The sequence below is a fragment of the Nyctereutes procyonoides genome, unplaced genomic scaffold, assembly GCF_905146905.1.
Source record: "Nyctereutes procyonoides isolate TBG_1078 unplaced genomic scaffold, NYPRO_anot_genome, whole genome shotgun sequence".
Taxonomy (NCBI): domain Eukaryota; kingdom Metazoa; phylum Chordata; class Mammalia; order Carnivora; family Canidae; genus Nyctereutes; species Nyctereutes procyonoides.
Window position 1 is genome coordinate 4,903,522 of NW_026575160.1, and position 20,716 is coordinate 4,924,237.

Genomic DNA, 20,716 nt, shown 5'->3' on the forward strand with positions numbered 1-20,716 from the left:
ATGATTTCCTTAGGAACAGTTCCTAGAAAACACTGCAGAATCAAAGTTATGCATATTTTAAATGCATTTTGCTAGGCTGACTTCCAGTAAGGCCGGGCTAATGTGCATATCCCAAAATGGTACAGAGAAGTCCCTATGCCAGTGCTGGATATTATCACTCTTTCTTAATCTCTGCCAATACAGTAAGTGACAAACGACCATTTATTCTTCTAATTTGCATTACTTTGCTTATTAGTGAAAATGTCTTATATGCTTATTAGCCAGTTGTATTTCTTTTGTTCTCTACTCAACTTTTGGTCCAATTTTCTATTGCAGGACTTGTTTCTATATGATTTATGAGAACTCCTAATATATACTGATATAACCCCATAAGACATGAAATAAATATTTTCCTTAGTTTTTCACTTGCATTTTACTCTATATATGGTATATTCTATATTTGGAAATGTTAAAATTATATATAATCAAATTGGTCAATGTTGTTCTTTTTTTTTTTTTTTTAAAGATTTGTATTTTCTTATTTAAGAGAGCATGAGAGAGAGCACAAGCAGGAGGAAGGGCAGAGGGAGAAGCAGACTCCTCGCTGAGGAAGGAGCTTAATGTGGAACTAGATCACAGGACCCCAGGGATCATGACCTGAGCTGAAGGCAGATGCTTAAAAGACTAAGCCACCGAGGCACTCAATTTTGTCCTTTTTGAATTATATATTTATATATCATACTCAGAAATGCTTTCCTGTTCCAGGCTTATAAAAATACAGATTACTGTTTTTAAAGTGTGAGAATATTCTATTACATCTTAATTTTCTTTAAAAAATGTACAATTACAGATTAACTCCGCTTAATTTTAAATATTTCCCAGTTGTCTTTATTAAAAATCATAAGCAACAAGAGTTTCTGATTAGATCAGCATAATTTAGTACATAAATCTAAGTGAAGCAAAGAGGTCTATCATAGCAGCTATTTTCTTAAGAGAACAACAAAGAAGTTTTCAAATTACTTCAAAATACAAAGATACAGAGCATCAATATAACTAACCTGAAAGAATAATGATCCAACTCCTTAACTCTACACAAAATAAATTGTCAATACAATCAGGTAATTTAAATACATAAAGAAATATAACACCAAATTAACTATATAACGTATTTCACACATTATAACTTTTCAAAAACCAATTCCTACCTTTTCTATAAGAACTGATCTTAAAATTACTAAATAAACATTTACTTTAAAAGTATTCATGTACTTATAACAAATTAGAATGGGTGACTAAAATTAATGTATCAGAATAAATGTTAAAACTTCACCAGAAAGTGCAGCAAACATGAGGGCTGTGTATCCATGTTCGTGTTGATGACAATTTACATCAGCTCCATGTCGTAAAAGTAATTTGCACATATCAAGTTTTCCTTTATATGCAGCATGCATTAGAGGGGTCATTCCATTCTTTAACAGAAAGGAAAAAAAGTATTAATTTTACTTATTCACCTCTTGCCCTATAAACAGCTCCTGCAATTAAATTAAAAACATAAAAAGAATATGAATTAATAAATTCATCTTTATAATCTGTTAAGTACTTTTATATTGATTCCTCACTTGGATCTTCCATAAACTGCTGAGGAAAATCAATGGTTTTGTTACTGATTTTTTTTCATGGCTTAGCAAACAGATTTAGAGACTTGCTCAACCTCACACAACCAGTAAAATGGCCAGGCAGGCACCAAACCTAGATCATCAGGGCTCTCATCTCTATCACATATATTTAGTTCCTGGGAAAACAGATGAACCAACAGATACAAATACATAAATATTTTTTTTAAAAACCCTCAAAACAATTAGAATGCCTATCAAAGAGAAAGTTGAATGAAGCATGTTATATCCACAACATGGAATACCATGAAGCTATTGACTGAATGCATCTGTCTCTATTGAACTGGGAAAATTTCCATAAATTACTACTGCCAATGAGAAAAACAAGACGCAGGAAATGTATATTAAATTAATGTACATTAAATTAAATTAAAACAATGATCCCCAAACCAAATATATATTTTAATTATATATATGATTTGGTCATACATGTGATTATATAAATATGAGAAATGGTGGTATTTACACTACCTTGTTTAGTCTTCATATGTTTTGTGCATATACAGTGTAACATCCAACCTTATTTGTTCTGGGTATCTGACACTATTTGGTAGATAAATGAACAAGCTGTTCTCTATAAGTGAATTTCCAAAGTAAATCAGGATAAACTTTATAAATGCTACAATCTCAAAGCTGTTTTTCATTTAAAAAAAAAAAAACAAAAACAAAACACTCCAAAACATAGAATCTCTTGCTGTAGTAATGTTAAATGTTAAAATACTCTGAATTATTCTTTATGATTCCACACTATTATTATGAACATAAGCCATCAATATTCTTGAAGGACTACTAATGTGAGAATTATAGGAAGGCTGGAACCTTTCAAGTGGCTCTCCAGGAGATATCTCAGTAGTAGTCAATGTTTCGTAAGAGTAATAAAACATTAATAAGATTATAATGTTAAGACTCCCTTTACATAAGTATATACAAAGATGAGGTATCTCAAGGTTAGGAGTGGCTTGGGTGGATATAGGTAATCAGGATCTTACTACAGAGGCAGTTTTGAGGAAGTGGGAATGAACTCTATGGTTATTACCTTTTGAATAAGGCAAAAATGTATTCAGAACAGGACTAGGGTGGTAGCCCCTGAAGGATGCTATAATCTGAATGTTAGAAGCTAGCATGCAGCGTGGGTGGGGGGAGTGGGAAGGAAGGACACGGTACAGGCAGGTGGGCAGTTAATCACACAGCAATTTCATCCTACAAGGAAAGGTTATCTAGTTCTGAGTGAATAGCCTGACACTGCAGTACTGCCATATATGTGTGTGTGTATATGTATGTATATATATATATACACACACATATAAATCTAAAGCAGCTTTCAACACAATGTGAAAAGATGCTTAAGAATGAAAATGTGCAAAATTTTTGGATGTTACATTGCAAAGTGTCCTCATTTATTTACGTCTGCTTGTGTTTTAACTGTCCTCTGTATTGATCACTTCTGTCCATTTACCTGTCTGCCTCCCTGCTTCCTGATACTGTTTCCTCTTTTTTTTTAATTTTCTTTCTTTCTCTTTTTCTTTCTTATTTACCAGCAATCTTAACAGGGATTGATTTTTAGAGCCAATCCATGAGAGATTTTTAAAGAGGCAATGAGTAAACCCAATCAAATCATTTGTACAATCTCCGAACTGGTTATTTCTGTCATGTCTATAACACAGTGTATGTTTTCTCATGTCAAATTTCAGTGCTGGGTTGGTTGATCCTGGGTAATAGAAGCCAAACATGTGTTAAGTGATAGTTTACACTAAGCTTTTCTTTTCTTTTCTTTTTTACTGAGGTATAAATACATACAACATTGTATTAGTTTCAGGTATACAACATAATGATTTGATATTTGTATATATTATAAAACGTATATAAGCTTTTCAAGTAAGTGGATATCACATATACTTTCCTATCTCTTAGTTTAATTGGTTATAAGAACAAAAAAAAATTACACATTTTGAATTCAATGATTACTATGCACTATCTTACTTATAATACTGTTTGTTATTTGTGGAAGCATTTCAATGGGCAAAGAAAAAAGGAAGTAACATTAATAAGTTTTGATGTTCTACACAGATACAAATCTACCATCCTATAAATTATCTAGTCTTTCTAGTATTTTTATGTATTCTAGTATAAATATACCAAGAGAAGGAACTACAGAATTTAAAAAGCTGTCAATCTATCAGACATAGAATATTCCCATGATTAAAAGAAATTAAATTGAAAATGTCATATTCTAGTTATAAAAACAGACTAAGTTAGTATCAGTTAGAAAAATAAAATACCTAATGTCCATCCCTGTTCAAATTAGGAAGGCAGAAAGAAAATGTTTCATAAGATATTATCATAGTGTTATATATAATTCATCAGTTATAAGGGTTTTATTTTCATATTTTAATATCTTAATATTTAATATCTTTAATATCTGAAATTGAGTTGTACTTTATAAACACTAGAATCTTACAAATTATTACCAATCTCCACCCCCTTCTTTTTTTAATAGCTCTGAAATCTGGATGAGTCTTAAAACCTATGGCATCTTAGATTCAATGAAACACCAAGACTAAAAATCCTTGCTTCCCTGTCATTTCCCTAAGGCAACTTTGGAAGAAGTCTGCTTCACTGAACTATATGAAAAGCAAGCAGTTACAATTCCTTTGATATTAATGACCCTAAAAAGAATTGAAGCTTCTCTCCTATAATTCTTATATCAAAGAATTTATCAATATTAGCCAATTATGTTACAATTCTCTATCGTTACCTAAAGCATTCATTCAGCAAACATTTATTGAGTGCCTAATATAAACTGAATTGGGGGTTTTCTTCAGCTTTTTCCTATTTTAGCATTAGTGTTGTGCTACTTTTATCAAATGAGTTGGGTATTTTCCTTTTATGGCCTAACAGTACAGTTTGTGTAAAATGAGAAGTCCTTGAAGGTTTTGTAGAGCTAACTCAGGTTTGCAGCTTTAGAAAGTGGTTAGCATTTAAATACATTTATACAAATTTTCCTTAATTATTCCAGTTTTTCTGCTTCTATATAAGGTGAATATATTCATTTTTATTTTTCTATGAAGCCACTTTTATACGAGTTTTCATATGTCCTGGCTTAAACAAAAAACTTACGAAAATTTCCTTTATAACTACAGTCATGATCTTAGTTTCTTGGTGTTTATTTCACTATTTTCTTTCTTAGACTTTCCAAACTGTGTCTAATATTTTGGTCTTTAGGTTGATAACTTTGTTTTTTCTTTTCTTTTTAAACAGGTTTATTGAGCTATATAACTCACATACCATACAATTCACCCATTTAATACATACAATTAAATGGTTCTCAATATATTTGCAGAAGTTATACAAGTATCATCACAATCAATTTTGGAATATTTTTATTAACCCCACAAGAAACCACATACCATTATCAGTCATTCTTATGTACCACCCCCCCACCCCGAGCCCCTACCCTCTAACCCAGTCCTAGGCAAAACACTAGTCTAATTTCTGTACCTATAGACTTGCCTATTTTGGACATCTCCTATAAATGGAATCATATAATATTTAGTCTTTAGCGACTGGCTTCTTTCACTCGGCAAATGTTCTCAAGGTTTGTCCATGTTATGGCACTTACCAGGACTTCATTCCTTTTTATGAATAAATATTCCATTGTATGAATATATGACATTTTGTTTATCCACTGGTCAGTTAAGGGACATTTGGGTTGTTTCCAGCTTTGGCTCTTAAGGATAATGCCACTATAAACATTTATAAGCAAGTTTTTGTGTTGACATATTCTTTATTTTTCCTAAGTATATGCCTAGGATTGCTCGGTCATATAGAAACTCTGTATTTAATCAGTGGAGGAATTGCCACCTATTTCCAGAGTGGCTGCGCCATTCACCCCCCAACAATTAATGAGGGCTCCAATTTCTCCACATCTTCACCAATACTTGTTATTATTTATCTTTTTTATTATAGCTACCTCAGTGGGTGTGAATTGGTGGTATCTCACTGCAGTTTTGATAGCAGCTAATACTGAGCATTTTTTTCATTTGCATTTTTATTATAGCCATCACAAAGGGTGTGAACTGGTATCTCACTGCAGTTCCTTGGCAGCTAATATTAAGCATTTTTTCATGTGCCCATTGGTTATCTGAGTATCTTTTTGGAGCAATATCTATTCAGATCCCTTGCCCATTCTTTAATAGGATTATTTGTCTCTTTATTGAGTTGCAGAAGTTTGTAATAATTTATAACCTATAGTTATAAGGCCTTTATCAAATATGATTTATGAAACCATTCTATGGGCTATCTTTTCACTTTTTTAATGATATACCTTGAAGCACAAAAATTTTTATTTTATTTTATTCTTTGGTTGCTTGTGCCTGATGGCTTTTTAAACTGTTTATTTCTATTTTAGTTCACTGGTTCACTTTCTTTATTCTTCGAGTATAGCCTAATCCTTTTTTAAAATTCCAAGGTAAAAGCTGAGAACACATAGATTGGAAGTACAATAATAAACGCTGAAAAATTTCCTCTGAATATCACTCTGGCCACATAGCACAGCTTTTGATAAATACTAGATTTTGATGAATGTTGTATTTTCAGTGTTAAATAGTAGACAATTTCTACTTCTATTCCTTCTTTTACCCAAGAATTATCTAGAATTAAAATAAAACTTTCAGGTTGTTTTATTATTTGGATCATATTTTTGTTTATTTTCAATGTATTCTGTATTAGTCGAACTTTGAAATTAGCTAGTTTCATTTATAAAACAATATATAATACATAGACTAATTTTTATCAATGTTCCATGTAAAAGAAAATATACTATTTTTTTTTCCATCTTACATACAGTGCATTGACTATCAATTAGTTATCCAAATTTTCTGTTCCTTATATTACTTTTTTGTTACTTAATCTGGTGGTTTCTCAAAGGTGTTGTTGTGGCCTTACAAATTACTTGTTTGAATTCTTTTTCTTTATGAATCCCAATGCTTATGAACTTATAAGTGAAGGTTTACACCTACTATATTCTTGGTGGGTTACTGATTATTAATTTAATCTATGAGAAAGGCATTTTATCTTCTTTTAAATTTTTAAAAATTTTTTGCTTTAAACTTTATTGTGTCTGACATTAATTTTTGGGTACTCAATAAAACTCCTTCCCCTTTCTGCATGAGCAACTGACATTCAGTTAACTTTCTAGTACTAGAGCCACACTGTATCATAAAGTAGCTACTAGTTACACATGGCTAATGGCTGATATTGGACAGCTCAGAAAAGACATCACCATCATCACAGAAAGTTATTTTGAAGAGCGGTTGTTCTAGAAAGTTGGGTTTAGGTTTGGTTAGCTTTCCCTAGAAGTAGAATCACTTTATCAAAAGTATGCACATTTAAAAGTGACACAATTCTGAAATTTTCTCCAAAATGTGATGCCAATCTACACCTAATCCATTAGTATACAGAAGTCCAATATTTCCCATACTTTACAGAAATGATGATTTAGTTTAATTTGTTCTTATTTGATTAATAAAATTAAACATGTTCTTACATACTTTTTTGTCTTTTGTAAACTGTCTGCTTACATTTCGTTTAGAGAGGAGTATAACTTGAGCACAAATGCTAGAAAACAACTCTTACATTGCATTTTATATAGTATCAATTCTTATAAAAAGTAAGCATTTTATTCAGCTTTTTAAATTTTACCTCATCCAAACAGTTGACACGAACATTCTTGCTGGCTAATAATGTTCCAGCTTCTTGGACAGTACCTTTAAAAAAGAAAGAAAGGGGAAAAAAAAAAAAAGGAAGAAAGGAAAGAAATACAAAATTAGTTATTTATCATTACAACAGAAAAAAAAACTAACATCATGGAAACAAATTTGAAAGGTTTATATGTAAAACTAAAACTAGTCTGGTTAGCTTGTTAGGAAATAAAGCATCAACATGTAGTATTTTTTCCACAATGTAATTATCCAGAAGAATTGATTTACAGAAGCCAAAATAGCTCCATCTTGTTTTTACTTCCAATGACCTTAAAGTATATTAAATTGGCCATATTTTCCCTTTGGCAGTGATACAATAACCACAAAGCATAAATAAGACTCCTAATACTGAAATCTTAAAGAGCATGTAGTCCAACCCACCATCTGAAGCTTAAATTCCAATCAATGTAATAACTGGAGTTCAAAATGTAGTCAGTATTTATATGCCCTGTCATCACGAGGCCCTGTGAATTGATAGGAGCATTCTTATAATAGAATTCTTGGTTTAGAAATGCTTAGGTAAACATTTCTTTAAAGCCTGCTTCCATATAAAAGTGCCTTATGGTCAGCACTCAGACTGTCATACTGAACGTCCTCTAACATAAACCTGAAGGTTAGTCCTTTGTAAATTTGGAAATACACTGTAATTGGGCTGCACCTGTCAGGTTTTTCCAGTCTTCTGTAAGGCATACTGACACAAGCAAGTAGTTAAAGAGAGAATGTTGCTATTATCATTAATAACAGTCGGCCCACTCATTCTGCCAAAAAATTTCTGGTTTGACAGGGAAGGGAACAATGAAATTGAATGTTCTCAGAAAGAAAGGATGAGATAAGCCTCTCCTCCAAAAGGACATAAAAGAAAAGGAGCATCCCACAACTAGGAGTTATTTCTCTCTATAAACTGAAAATTACAGTTGCAGAATGTGCTAAATTCTGCTAGTTGCCCAGAGTTAAATGTGGAATGCAGAATAAATATTAGCATGCTTCTCTCTCCCTGACCTGCTCCTTAGGCATCTGGTTGCCTCATACCAAGAGGGAAAAGACAGAGAAATGTCTCCCAGATTGACAGAGAAATAGCTCTGCTGGGGAAATGTGCCAAGTGAATGATTTACAAGTCCTTGGATCATGACAGCAGCTATCTTGTAAATAGTGCATTTTTCTGACACTACTCCATCTGAGGGCAGGTAATACCACTGGCTATAGCTCTGAAGGGCTACAGAGTGAGTAAAGCCCTCAAGCATGTAAGCAAGTTCTATATGGAACATTATCCACACCTGGCCTTCTCATCAGAGACTTTCTCCTCCACCTTTAGAAAGGAATTATAACAGAACAAAAACTCCAGCGCCCCAATTTCACTTCAGGAAGATACTTTGGCTGAAATCCATTATTCAGTGAGAAATAATTGAAGTTATTTTTCCACCTAGTCAGGTGTTCACTCAGTAAAGGGACAATACTACAGGGACTGTGGGCATGTCAAAGCATGCCACATGTTAGGGGGAGGACAGGGATTCCGATTATAAACATTTGGCTCACGTGAAGAGAACAGGTCAATGATTCTATGAAATGTTTATCCCAATGGCCAACAGTCTAAGTTAAATCTGTCTTGTTAGGGAGTAATTTAAAATAAGTAAGTAAAGACAAGGCGTGTATACATATACCACTGAATACCAGTTAGCCTTTTGAAATGCAGGGACCAGGATGGAATTTTTTTTCTCCAACTGTTTGGGCTTCCAGATTTTGGAAAACAAATGAGCAAATAAGGAAAATGTGTAATGATTTCTAATTTTATTTTCCTAATTTAATGACATTGGTAGAAAACTATAGGTCTAAATACACTAATATGCACCATCTATCATATTTTAATTATAACTAAACATAGTTGGTGAAATAAAACCTTATTGTCCAAGTCTATCTACTTCATAAATCCTTTTATGTAAATAATGAAAAAAAGTAGTAAATTTATTTTCTCATTTAGTCAACAATCTCAGAGATTTCAGGTACTAAACAAGTAATGGAAGATTTTCTGATTTATGCCTTTAAGGAAAGTTTAATGTATTTTGAAATAGTGCTTCTTCAGTGCTTAACAAAAACAATATCAGAATTTAGAAGAATGGGTCAATGTACACGTAACATAAACTCATCAGCTGTGCTTCAGTGATCCTAATTTTCTCTTCTTAAACGTAAAATGGATGCCATCATTAACTATGATATGAATGGTATATATGAAAGAGCTTCTCAGTTTTATCTGGAACTTCTTGGCATTCCAACAAATAGATAATCTATAAACTACCTAGCATTTGATTTGAAGAAGAAAGTGTTCTGAAAGTGTCTAGAAGCAATGTGCTGTATTCTCTGGATTGTAAGTCTCACTCACAGTCAGCTTAACTTCTGAAGGGCAGCAACTGGCAGAAAAGAGATACTCAATAATTTGCTGAGTTTATTTTGGATTGGCCAAAATGACAGGTCACACTTGGCTGAAAATTTATTGTTAGTTCCAACTACTAGTGCTGACTAATCTAGCACTTCCCAAAGTTAAGAATGTAACCAAGGGGAAAAAAAAAAAGAATTAAAAACTTCTATCCACCCACTTTAAAAAGTTTCTTATGCATATTAATATAAGTTTTGCTTATGATCTTCATTCAACTGCAAAAAAATTCACAAATTAAATGCACACAAAACTATAAAATCAGTAACAGTTAAAATTAAATTAATTTAAATACTCGTTAATTTTAAATTATTTTAAAATATTTTATTTTAAATAATAAGTTAGATTAAATTGCCTCTAGAAGTGAATATGGAATGGGTTCTGGTTTCAGTTTTAGTTTAGTTTGTTTTCAAGTCCAGGGTATTTCTAGGACCACAGGCCAAATGATATCTCTGCTTTGCCACTTATTTTCAGTGTGACACTGGACAAATTATCTAACTTTTCAGTTCCTCCGTTTCTGTGACTATAAAGTGGAGATCACTGTACTTACCATAAAAACAGATAACACAAACGGCATTTTAAATGCTTTACAGGCACTAACTCATTTGATCCTCCCAACAAGAGTGTGAGGTAGGTACCATGGAGAAACAGAAGCTCAGTAAGAGTAAGTTGCCCAAGGCCACATGACCAGCAAGTGATTGAGATAGGATTCCAAATCAGATCTGCATGGTGAACCACCACCCCAAGTGGTCTCATCATGCTGTTGCTTAAAAATAATTCCTAGGGCATCAAGATCAAATATATCAACAGATGTAAAGTGCTAAGTATTATGATGTAAAGTGCTAAGTATTATGTCTGGCTCATATTCAATATTCAATAAAGGCTGATTATAATTGTTATTTTCTCATATCTCCCATTATTTTTCTTTGAGAGTAGAGTGATGTCCCATGGACCTTCACTTGAAAAGAATGTATCACCGACTAAGTCCAGTCTCATTTCTTCATGGCTTGGGCCAATGAAATTGGTGAACCATACTGTCTGTGCACAAATGCAACGTGATGTACACTGTGGATCCAGAAACAGCAGCACTAACCAGACTAAACTTTACATTAATTCTCTTTTATACCATCTTCAAAATAAAAACTGGTGTACACACCCCCCCCCAAAAAAAAAAAAAACCCACAAAAGCATCCAAGGCTTCCCTCGCCTTCCAGAAACCCACTTTATAAAGCTGCTCACTTGTTTATACTTTGACAAACCGATAGCTCTGTACTGTTTAAAAGCAGAACGTGCATCTCTGGTGGATTCGGAGCGGATCCTGTTTCCTTTGGCCCAGCACAGTACCTGGCTCACAGTTGGCGCTCACGTGTTAGAACTGAATCCCAGAGCCAACCCGGGGAAGGGAGAAAGTAACCGCAGGACACAAAGCATGCAGTACCAAAAAAGAAAAAAAAAGGGGGCCAGAATCGTGCAGCACAAATGATAAAAGCACCAACTCCATGTCCTACAGTCCTGGGCAAAGATCACTTAGGATAAATGCAGCTGTGACTGATTTAAAACTGTTGAGATCAGACGAGGTGGCCTTGGCTCATCAGCACCAGTGGGGTTCAAATCCGATTTTTTTTTTTCTCTTTTCCGTTTAGGCTTCCCCTTGCCAGTATTAAGAATAAATCTGGCTTATTCTCTGAGGGCCCAGATTTGAGCCAGGCTGCCCGACAGGAAGAGGGCTGGAAAGTGGGGAGCCTGCATGCTGCAGGGACGGGCCTCTCTGCCGTTCCAGGACAGATGGACAGATGTGCCTGCCTCCACCCTGGAGCGTAAACTATGTCCGCGGTGACTGTGCAGGAGAAGCCGCGTAGTCACGCTGCTGTCACCTGCCAGGTAACGGGACTCGGCAGGGGACTCCTCCGGGACGTCCACTCGGGGACAGAAGGGGAAACGGGGCCCCCGGCCGGTCCCCGCGGCCCGCTCCTCGCTCCCCGCGCCCCGCACCCGAAGCTGCGGAGGTGGGACAGGGGTCGGGAGAGTGCAAGGGCGGGCGCGGACGAGCACGCGGGGGGAGCGCAGCTGTGCGGGGGCGCCGAGGGCTGCGGGCGCCCGGCCAACCTCCTGGCTTCCCCGCGGGTTGGAAGGAGGCCGCGGAGGCCGGGACGCAGATCCCTCCAGGTAGCAAAGGACAGACCCAGTTCTGTGCCCTTATAAAGAACCCTTCTCTAGAGGATTTCCCGCCCCACCCCACCCCACCACCACCCCCCAGGCGGGGGCGGGGACGGCCAAGGCATCCAGATTCTTCGGCCTCCGGAAGTCGAAACGGCCCTTTAGACGGACACCCCTCCAAGAACCCGAGGCCTCCCCCTGTCGCCAAGACAGGCGAGGGTCAAAATCACCTTGAGAGTTTTGCACAAGGCGCATCATGGGACCCACACCCGGGGGTCGCTCGTTACGACCTGAGCCGGGGCCTGCAAATGTGTTTCTTTCCAAAAATCGGATTCGGAAGACGAACCGCTGCAGCCTCCAGCTCCTGTCGCAGCAGTGCTGCTGGCTCCCCTCCTCGCCACCCCCGCACCCGGTCCCGGGCCACGCCGGGAGACACGCTGCTTTCCCGGTGCGAGGCCACCAACCTCGCCGGACCCGCGGCGGAGGGGCCGCCCGGCCAGGGCCGCCTCCAGGGCTCCGCCACGCCTCCAAGACCAGGCCTGCGAGCGCCCCGTTGCAGCCCAGCGGCGCCCATACCTTTCCCGATGACTTCTAGCAGCTCCTTTTCTTCCTGGGTCAGCTCGCCTTTCGTTATATGCACCATTGCTCCCGCCAGCTTGAGGACGATTCTCTTTCCCTGGAGGTATTAAAAAAAGAAACTGCGTGTGTGCGTGTGTGCGTGTGTTCGGAACGCCAAGCGCAGCCGGGCAACTCGAGGCCAGGACGCTGAGCCGCCAACCGCGGAAGCGTTCGAATTCTTGGCTCCGTCCCGCGGGCTGGCGAGCAGCTGGCGAGCTCCGGCGAGCCGGGAGGTCCGTGGGCCCGGCCCCGCCGCCGGCCCCGCCCGCCCGCCTGCCATTGGCCAGGCCGGGGGGCGGAGCCCCAGGAGGCGGCAGCCGGAGGCCCCCATTGGAGCAGCCCGGCAAGGAAAAGCCCAACGGAGAAAATCAGGGGGGGGATGGAATTCCTCTTCCGCCCTCCCCACCGCGTCCTGCCGCGCTGTTCAGGTGTCTAGGCACACGCAGCGTTTAAGTTCCCTCTCCTGAAGTTCTGGGTCCGGCCCGGGCTGCTCGGGGCGCCGAGGGCCCTGGCTGTGGCTACGAGGCCGCAGCGTTCCCCCGGGAGTGGCGCGGCCCGAGCCGGGGGCGGCCCGGGAGGCGGGGCGGGGCGGCGCGGGGGGCGGGGCGGCGCCGGGCTCCGTGGGTCGGTGTCAATGTGTCCGTCCTTCACTCCTCCATTGTCTGCCGCCGCCACTGCCGCGGGTGCCACCGCCGCTGCCGGGATCGCCGCAGCCTGCAGCCTCGCGCGTCGCCGCTACCTCCTCGGACAGGTGAGCAGCAGCTCGGGCGGGGCAGGGGACGCGTGGAAGGCTGCGGGGAGCGCGGCCGCCGCCCGCCGGGGGCTTCCCTCCGGGCCGGAGCCGGCGGGCAGGAAGCATGTGCCCGCTGGGGCGGCTTCCCGGCCCCCGGTTGGGGGAGCCTGCCCGCCCCCCCCCCCCCGCCCGCGGCCGTCGCGGATGCCGCGTTCCCGCACCCCAGGCTGAGGACCCGCCGCTCGCCACGTCCGGCCGCCGCGGGGAGACCCCGGGACCGCGAGGCGGCGGGGGCGGGCCACGCGGTGGGTGCAGACGGGCGGGTGCGTGGCGCGGCCAGATGCGGCCCCCCGAGGCCGGGGCTGGGGCCTCGGGCCAGGGGCGCGATGGGGGAGTGCGAGCGAGCTGAAGGCTGCGCGAGAAGGCTCCCTAAAGGAGGTAGTTCTCCTTCGGCGAGCCTCGACCGCCTCCCACCCACCCCTCCCCTCCCCTCCCCTCCCCTCCCCCCCTCCCCTCCCACCCCCCTCCGTCCAAAGCGCGCACACACACACACTCCACTTGTCATCTCCTCCGGCCCCTGTGGACGCTGCAGAGGAAAACCGGATCTGAGCGCCCTGTGGTGCCAGTTAAGGATGTTTGGGAGCAATTTACACTTGAACTAATACTTGGTTTAGGAGCGATGGCCTGGGGGGAGGGGGGGAGGAAGGGCCTCCGCTCGGCTTAGAGTTCCCGGTCTCTTTGTAACTCAGATCTTGAGATTTATGGAAATAGGGAGGGGAGGGGGAAGAGGGCGGAGATTAAATCGGTGTTGCTGTCTATATATAGCCGTAGATTAGCCTGCTAATCCAACCTTCATTCAGCTGTTGGATGTTGCCTCGAGCGAGCTTTGAGCTTCCACCGTAGGCAGCTCGGGGGGGGGGGGGGGGGGTAAATACAAGTGTGAACCCTCCTGCGGCTCAGAAGCGGGACTTAGTGGCTAATACGAAGTCAGTCGTTCCTCCAGGGCGCGCCTCCGTAACATATTTACGGCATCAACGAAAGCTTCCTTAGACATTAACGTTTATGTGTTACTGTGGTTTTCTCTGCCGACTAGTATTGATTTTTCTTCCTAGACGCATCTACTTCAAAGAGAAATATTTGAATAATTATGTAGACTTTTTTTTTTTTTTTTGTCAAGCATCCCCACCAACCACTCTTTCTCCCCACAGTGCCACATATGAAATGAAATGCATTTTCCTCTGGCCTTGTAATGCTTCTATTTCTTTTTCTCTTTCTTTCTTTCTTTCTCTCTTTTCTTTTTTTTAAAGCATTCACGAACGCTTCTGAAATCCTGGAAGATGTTCATCATTATTTCCTGCATTTAGCAGAATCTTTTCTAAACTCCAGCTGTTTTCTTTTTAAGGCTTCGTCTTTACAGGCTGAGGCAGATCCGAGCCAGAACATCTCACATGAAAATACTTTGTAATTATTCATCTCAGTGTATAACAAAGAAACTGTTGTGTGATGATGCTTTAATAATGATGTCCCTGTTCAAACGACCAAGTAGTAAGGCTTTTGAGAGTGACCAATCTTTTGTAACGCTCAGAACGCTGTTACTGCTACAGTTACAACTGATTTAAAACATAAGTAGCACGCAGAAGATTCAGAAACCCACAAGTGCTTGCAGAGTAACCTCCTCTAACATGTGACCTAACATTTTCGGTGGATCCCTCTCTAGAACTGGGTACTTCATTGCCAGCATTTCCACCTCTTGTGCCAAATTGGGGCCATGGTTGCTTGAAGGTCACACCTGTTTGTCTCACTGAGGTTGTCAGTTCCTCAAGGATAGCAACTTATTACCTATTTTCTTGTTGCTTTATGGCATCTGGTTGGCATTTAGTCCTCTGAATACACGACTTCAGTGAATTTAGTCAATGCCATTTAAAAAACTTAACACCTACCCAGAAACGCAGATGAATGCTATGTTGTTTAAATTCCTAGAAACGGGTGCGTAATGGATGGCATCCATCTGATGGATTACATTAATCGTTTTGTACAGGGCAAATATTTAATGTAGGAATAAGGTTAGCTAATGAGCATACCTTAAACTTGATCAGGGAACTTTTCTTGTACTATGAACGTATTCATGTCAAAGAAGATTTATTGGTAATAAAATAGCTACCACCCACTTACGGAGTTTTTAGCTTGCGCCAGATATTCTAGCAGATGCTTTATTGTATAGAATTTACTTTTACCATTGTTATAGTGACCTGAGTTAGTCATTGTTACCTCTATCTCAGCAAATAAAGAGGACAGAAACTAAAAGAACTTAGTATGTTTGCCCACAGCCCCACAGTTAGGAAGTATCAGGGCCAGAATTGGAATCCAGATGTGTCCTCAAAACCTTTCTCTTTCTGCTATTTTCTGCCTACGTGGATGGCAGTAAGGGGGAAATTCTGTAATCTTCAAGTAGTTAGTAGAGAACACATCCGTGTGGTTCAGCATGCCACAGGTACAACAGCCTCCTCCCTACCTCTTTTCCCAGTCTTTTCTCCATGCCCAGCAACCATTGGTATCTGTTTCCCTCAGATCCTTCCTGAGAAGTTTCATATAGACATAGTTTATATGTTTATAGCTTATATGTATATTCCCACTTTTTGAAAGAAACTGGAGCATACAAACACACTTTTCCACACTGCATTAAAAATTTGCTTTGGTCTCTCTTCTGTTTCTTTTGTCACCTTTTAAAAAATAATATTTTCTGAAATGTCTGAAAGTGTTGTGTCTCTTTTCTTTTCTATTACTGCCACCCTAGACCTCTCTCCTGGCCTGTTCCAGCGGGTTCCTAAGAAGCCTGCTTCTCTCTCAACTCTCCTCATCCAGCTAATTCAAGATGCCACCAGTTCACTAAACCTTGAACACCCACCCATCATCCACCCAAGCATGATGAGACATACTCTGTAAAGACGGAATTGATTCACTTAAAACATGTCAATAGCTTTCCACTGGCCTCAGAACAGAGGTTCAGTTCTTGCTTGGAAGGCTCCAACTTCTGGTCCCAGCCGGCATTTCCAGTCAGCCAGCCCCTCCCACACACTAAGGTCACCACACTTCTGGTTCCCTCACATGCCAGTAATTTCCACCTCTTTGTTCCTGCTTTTCTCTTCCTGGAATGCCCTCCCTTCCCTCACCACAAGGCTCTCTGTCTCCTCAGATCTGATGGACTGCTTAACTTTCAAAATACCACTTACATGTAAACTCTTCTGCCCAGCTTTCATGATCACCTCTCCCATCTCGTTCAGTGAGGGCATCACAGGTGCTAGAAAACACATTACTTCGTATGTTTGAAGGGGGGGTAACTAAAAAGCTCAAAGTCTCTACCCTAATCATTGCTTCTTCATCTGGCTCCCCATGAAAATACCTGAAGCAAGTACCTTTTTTGTGACATTCTATGGCAGTTCTTATTAATCTGGTTGACCCCTCCTCCTTCTCAACTATGAATTAACTAGGACTAATTTACCCTTGTTTCTCAAAATCGTAACCTAGTGTCTGGCACCCAGTGTATGCTCACTGGTTGCTGAGTTGAATTTAGTTTGATCTCTGAGTTATTTTAGGTGGATTTGTTTCCCTACTTGACTAATCCTTCCTGGCAATATGAGGTGATGTGGCACGGAGTGCACACAGCCATAACCAAGGGCAGAAGGTCTTTAAATGTTTCATTCTCAGGCTTCTTGACATTCTGATTGATGAATGCTGTCAACCAAGGAAAAAAAAATGTCAATATGCACATGTTACACATTTTGCATGCCATTCCTGGATTTCCCCCATTAAAGCCCCAGACCTCCAATTCTCTGCTTTTAGAGAATGCTGTTTCCTTTTTGTTGCAGGGGAATAGCTTGTTTTTGAGCGTTACATCTTTCAGGATAATGTTTCCTTGACATTCGATTTTCTTTTCTTAGGTACATTTTTTTTTTTTTTTGGAGAGAATATTTGACACTTTTAAGGAATTTCATTTTAGAGGATCCCTGGGTGGCTCAGAGGTTTGGCGCCTGCCTTTGGCCCCGGAGGTGCGATCCTAGAGTCCCAGGATCGAGTCCCACGTTGGGCTCCTGGCATGGAGCCTGCTTCTCCCTCTGCCTGTGTCCCTGCCTCTCTCTCTCTCTCTCTCTCTCTCTCTCTCTCTCATGAATAAATAAATAATCTTTTTTTAAAAAAAGGAATTTTATTTTATTTTAGGTTTGAAAGAATTATTGTAGCTATATTTTTAAAAGATCCCTTGTCTTTTAGAGATATACTCTGAATTATTTGAGAGAATTATATGGCATCTGAGATTGGCTTCACTATAATTCTGTGACCGTAGGAGACAGACACCGAGTAAGAGTATTTTTTTTTAATTTTTTTTTATTTTTTTATTTATTTATGATAGTCACAGAGAGAGAGAGAGAGAGAGAGAGGCAGAGACATAGGCAGAGGGAGAAGCAGGCTCCATGCACTGGGAGCCCGACGTGGGATTCGATCCCGGGTCTCCAGGATCGCGCCCTGGGCCAAAGGCAGGCGCCAAATCGCTGTGCCACCCAGGGATCCCACCGAGTAAGAGTATTAATGAGGAAATTGACTTGTGTTAACACTGAAAGCTGGGTGATGAGTACATTGATTTCGTTAAACTGTTCTACTCTTGGGTATGTTTGAAATTTTCCATAATGAAGTTTTTAAGAGGAGGATTTGGAAGTATTACAGCCTCTAAAAATTGTTGTTGTTGTTTAACAAAGCAGAAGAAATAATGTGAATGCAAATGTTCTTTCTCTATACTTGGAATTTAGCTTATGCAATTATTCATTTAATGTTAAAACAGTTATACCTAAATCTGCAAAGGATGATCTTGTGAACAATGCATTTCCATAAACTGTTCACATCACATTTTAGCTTCTCCACAAAACTAAGAGGTAGGTGGCATTGCTCAGTGCTTGTGTCACAGGCTTATGAATATCTCACTGGAAGCTAATTTTTATCTTTTTTGGAAAATGACAAAGTAATTTGCAGACGAGTCTGAATAAAGGGTGCAAATATATTTAATTTAAAGGAAAAAAGCAAGATGTGAATGAAGTGGAGATACCGATTTTCTTCTATTTCTTATAAACCATTTCCGAAAAAGAAGTACCAAAACTGTTGTGAGCAATATCAGCATTTTTAGGACAAGTATATTAATGTAGGAATATAAGACTCAGAACTTGTGCCTGCAAGATTCTTACTCAGGGTTTGCTTAACTAAATGCTTATTTTCACACTTACTTCCTGGATTCTTACAACTTTATAATTTAATATATCCTGGTATTTAGGTTTCTTTTATTATGTCTTGGACTTTTTAAATGTTAATGATTCCCAAGGCCGACATGGAGATTTTTTTATATCATTTTTAACATGTCTTCCCAGACTTTGACGGATTTTTAAAGATTTAATTAAGCTTCAAGGTGTAGTCTTCACAATGTCTAAGGACAATGTAGCCAATCCAATATCACTGCCAGATATTGCTGAAGTACACATTAGTATATCTCTAGCTTCATCTCATATTTACATTACCTATATCACTGTGCAATTTAAAACTATGCTGGTGCCTCTTATCTGAGTGTAACAGAACTGTTCCAATAATTAAAAATAGAAAGCTATTTCTGTATCAGAAGGAAAAAGTTAGTACTCCCCTTCCCAATATTAGGCTAGAAAATTGATGGTTTTGTCTCTTGTCATTTGATTGTCTATTGTGGGATTGTGTTAAGCCTAGAAGACAAAGCAGCTCTTACTACATTGATCACCCTCTGAGTAGAATTTCTTCCTGGTCTGTTGATCGTGGAATAAAGCAGGCCCACTAAGTAGCCTCTTCTGATCTGGTAGGAAATGATTATGGATGGTCTCTGGGAGACAGCCAAGCACAACCAGAGCTCTGGGAATTGGAGGGAGAAAACTATGGCTCTAGCTTCTGGGATGAGATACGTTTTCCAAAGCAATCTCCCTTGCTTTCGGTTTCTTCATATATATACACCATAGAGATGCTCACCAAACTTACAGAGTGACTTTGAGGATGCTTGAGGATAATCCTGTACTGTAAAATGTTAGATAAAACAAGTTGTTCTTTTTAGGGCAAATTTTGTCTGTTTACAGTTGGAAAAAACACAATTAGAGCAGTTGATAAAACATTTCAATGTAAAATTGTATTGCCATTAGTATTTGCTATATGCCTATCTTCCTAGATTTGGGAAAAGAGATTAATTTTTTAAGAGCTTGCTTATTTATTTATTTATTTATTTATTATTTATTTATTTATTTATTTATTTATTTATTTGAAAGAGACAGAGAGACCTAGTACAAGCAATTTTAAAAATCTGTACCTTAAATGAATTTTAGGACTTTTTACTGTCCCAATTTGCCTTTTTTTTTCCCTTTGGACTATTCTGATTTTGATTTCGATTTTTTTTTTTTTTTTACACTTTTACTCAATGGAATAAGGCCTTGCTGAAGCAGTTAAACCTGAGAGATATGACAGGGATTTGATAATCAGACTAATGTGAATCACTTTAATGCAGGATTGTGGTTGTCATTAGGAGTTTCTGCAGCATTTTCCCATGGTGTCTATTAGGGAATAAAATATTTGATGATTTAGAATAATTCTGGGTTTTTAATAGAAAATTGTACTAATATTAGCAGAATATACACAAGAATACTTTTCATTCTTAGCGCACTCTAATGTTGATATTGATGCCGTGAGTCTCTTTAGAATATGTTTTTTGTATAGTTAAATGCCAAATGGAATGATTGGGCTTATTCTGAATTTGACATGCATTGACCAAAGAGTGCCAAAAAAAATGTTCTGAGGGTCATATTTGTAAACTATCTACTTCGAAAATAAAGGTTTAAGTAACTCACTGAATGAGCTATTCCTTTTGGCAAATGCAAAAGAGACAGTGCTTTTGTTATTCTTTCTTGATTTTTTAATATCAGGTGTATCTTTTTTATGTCAAAAGAAACAAAAAATAATGTAATTATAACATTTAAGAAAGCATAATGGCCCACATTAATAGTAAAGATAGTATCTTAGGGCACCTGGGTGGCTCAGTCAGTTAGGCATCTGACTTTGGCTCAGGTCCCGATCTCAGGGTCCTAGGATCCAGCCTCACACTAAGCTGGTAGCCCACTTGTCCCTCTCTCTCTGCACACCCCCATTCATGCACACACATTCTATCTCAAATAAATACATGGGGATCTGAAAGAAAGAGTCGTTTGGGGGCTACCTTTAGTTCTTTTAATTGTGCAAATAACATTTTAGTAGGAAAACAGTAACTTACATCTGTGAAAGATGTAGAATTATATTTAGTCTATTCATATTTCAAGTTATTTTTATGTTA

The 20,716-nt window shown here is 39.4% G+C and overlaps 2 protein-coding genes across 3 annotated transcripts in view; one reads left to right on the plus strand and one right to left on the minus strand.

Moving 5' to 3' along the window:
* The window catches only part of ANKMY2 (ankyrin repeat and MYND domain containing 2), a 36,178-nt gene extending 23,349 nt beyond the window's left edge, over positions 1 to 12,829 (minus strand). The window contains exons 1-3 of one of the 2 annotated variants that reach the window (XM_055314493.1): positions 12,570 to 12,829; positions 7,353 to 7,417; positions 1,310 to 1,448 (exon numbers count right to left, since the gene is read on the minus strand). In XM_055314493.1, coding sequence (XP_055170468.1) covers positions 1,310 to 1,448; positions 7,353 to 7,417; positions 12,570 to 12,636 — 271 coding nt within the window. In that variant the 5' untranslated portion in view covers positions 12,637 to 12,829. The remainder of the gene's footprint in view (positions 1 to 1,309; positions 1,449 to 7,352; positions 7,418 to 12,569) is intronic. The other variant, XM_055314495.1, reaches the window with a different exon arrangement.
* A 397-nt stretch (positions 12,830 to 13,226) lies between these two features.
* BZW2 (basic leucine zipper and W2 domains 2) overlaps positions 13,227 to 20,716 on the plus strand; it is a 61,792-nt gene continuing 54,302 nt past the window's right edge. Inside the window, exon 1 of the mRNA XM_055314497.1 lies at positions 13,227 to 13,362. The gene's annotated coding sequence lies outside the window, so the exon portion shown is untranslated. The remainder of the gene's footprint in view (positions 13,363 to 20,716) is intronic.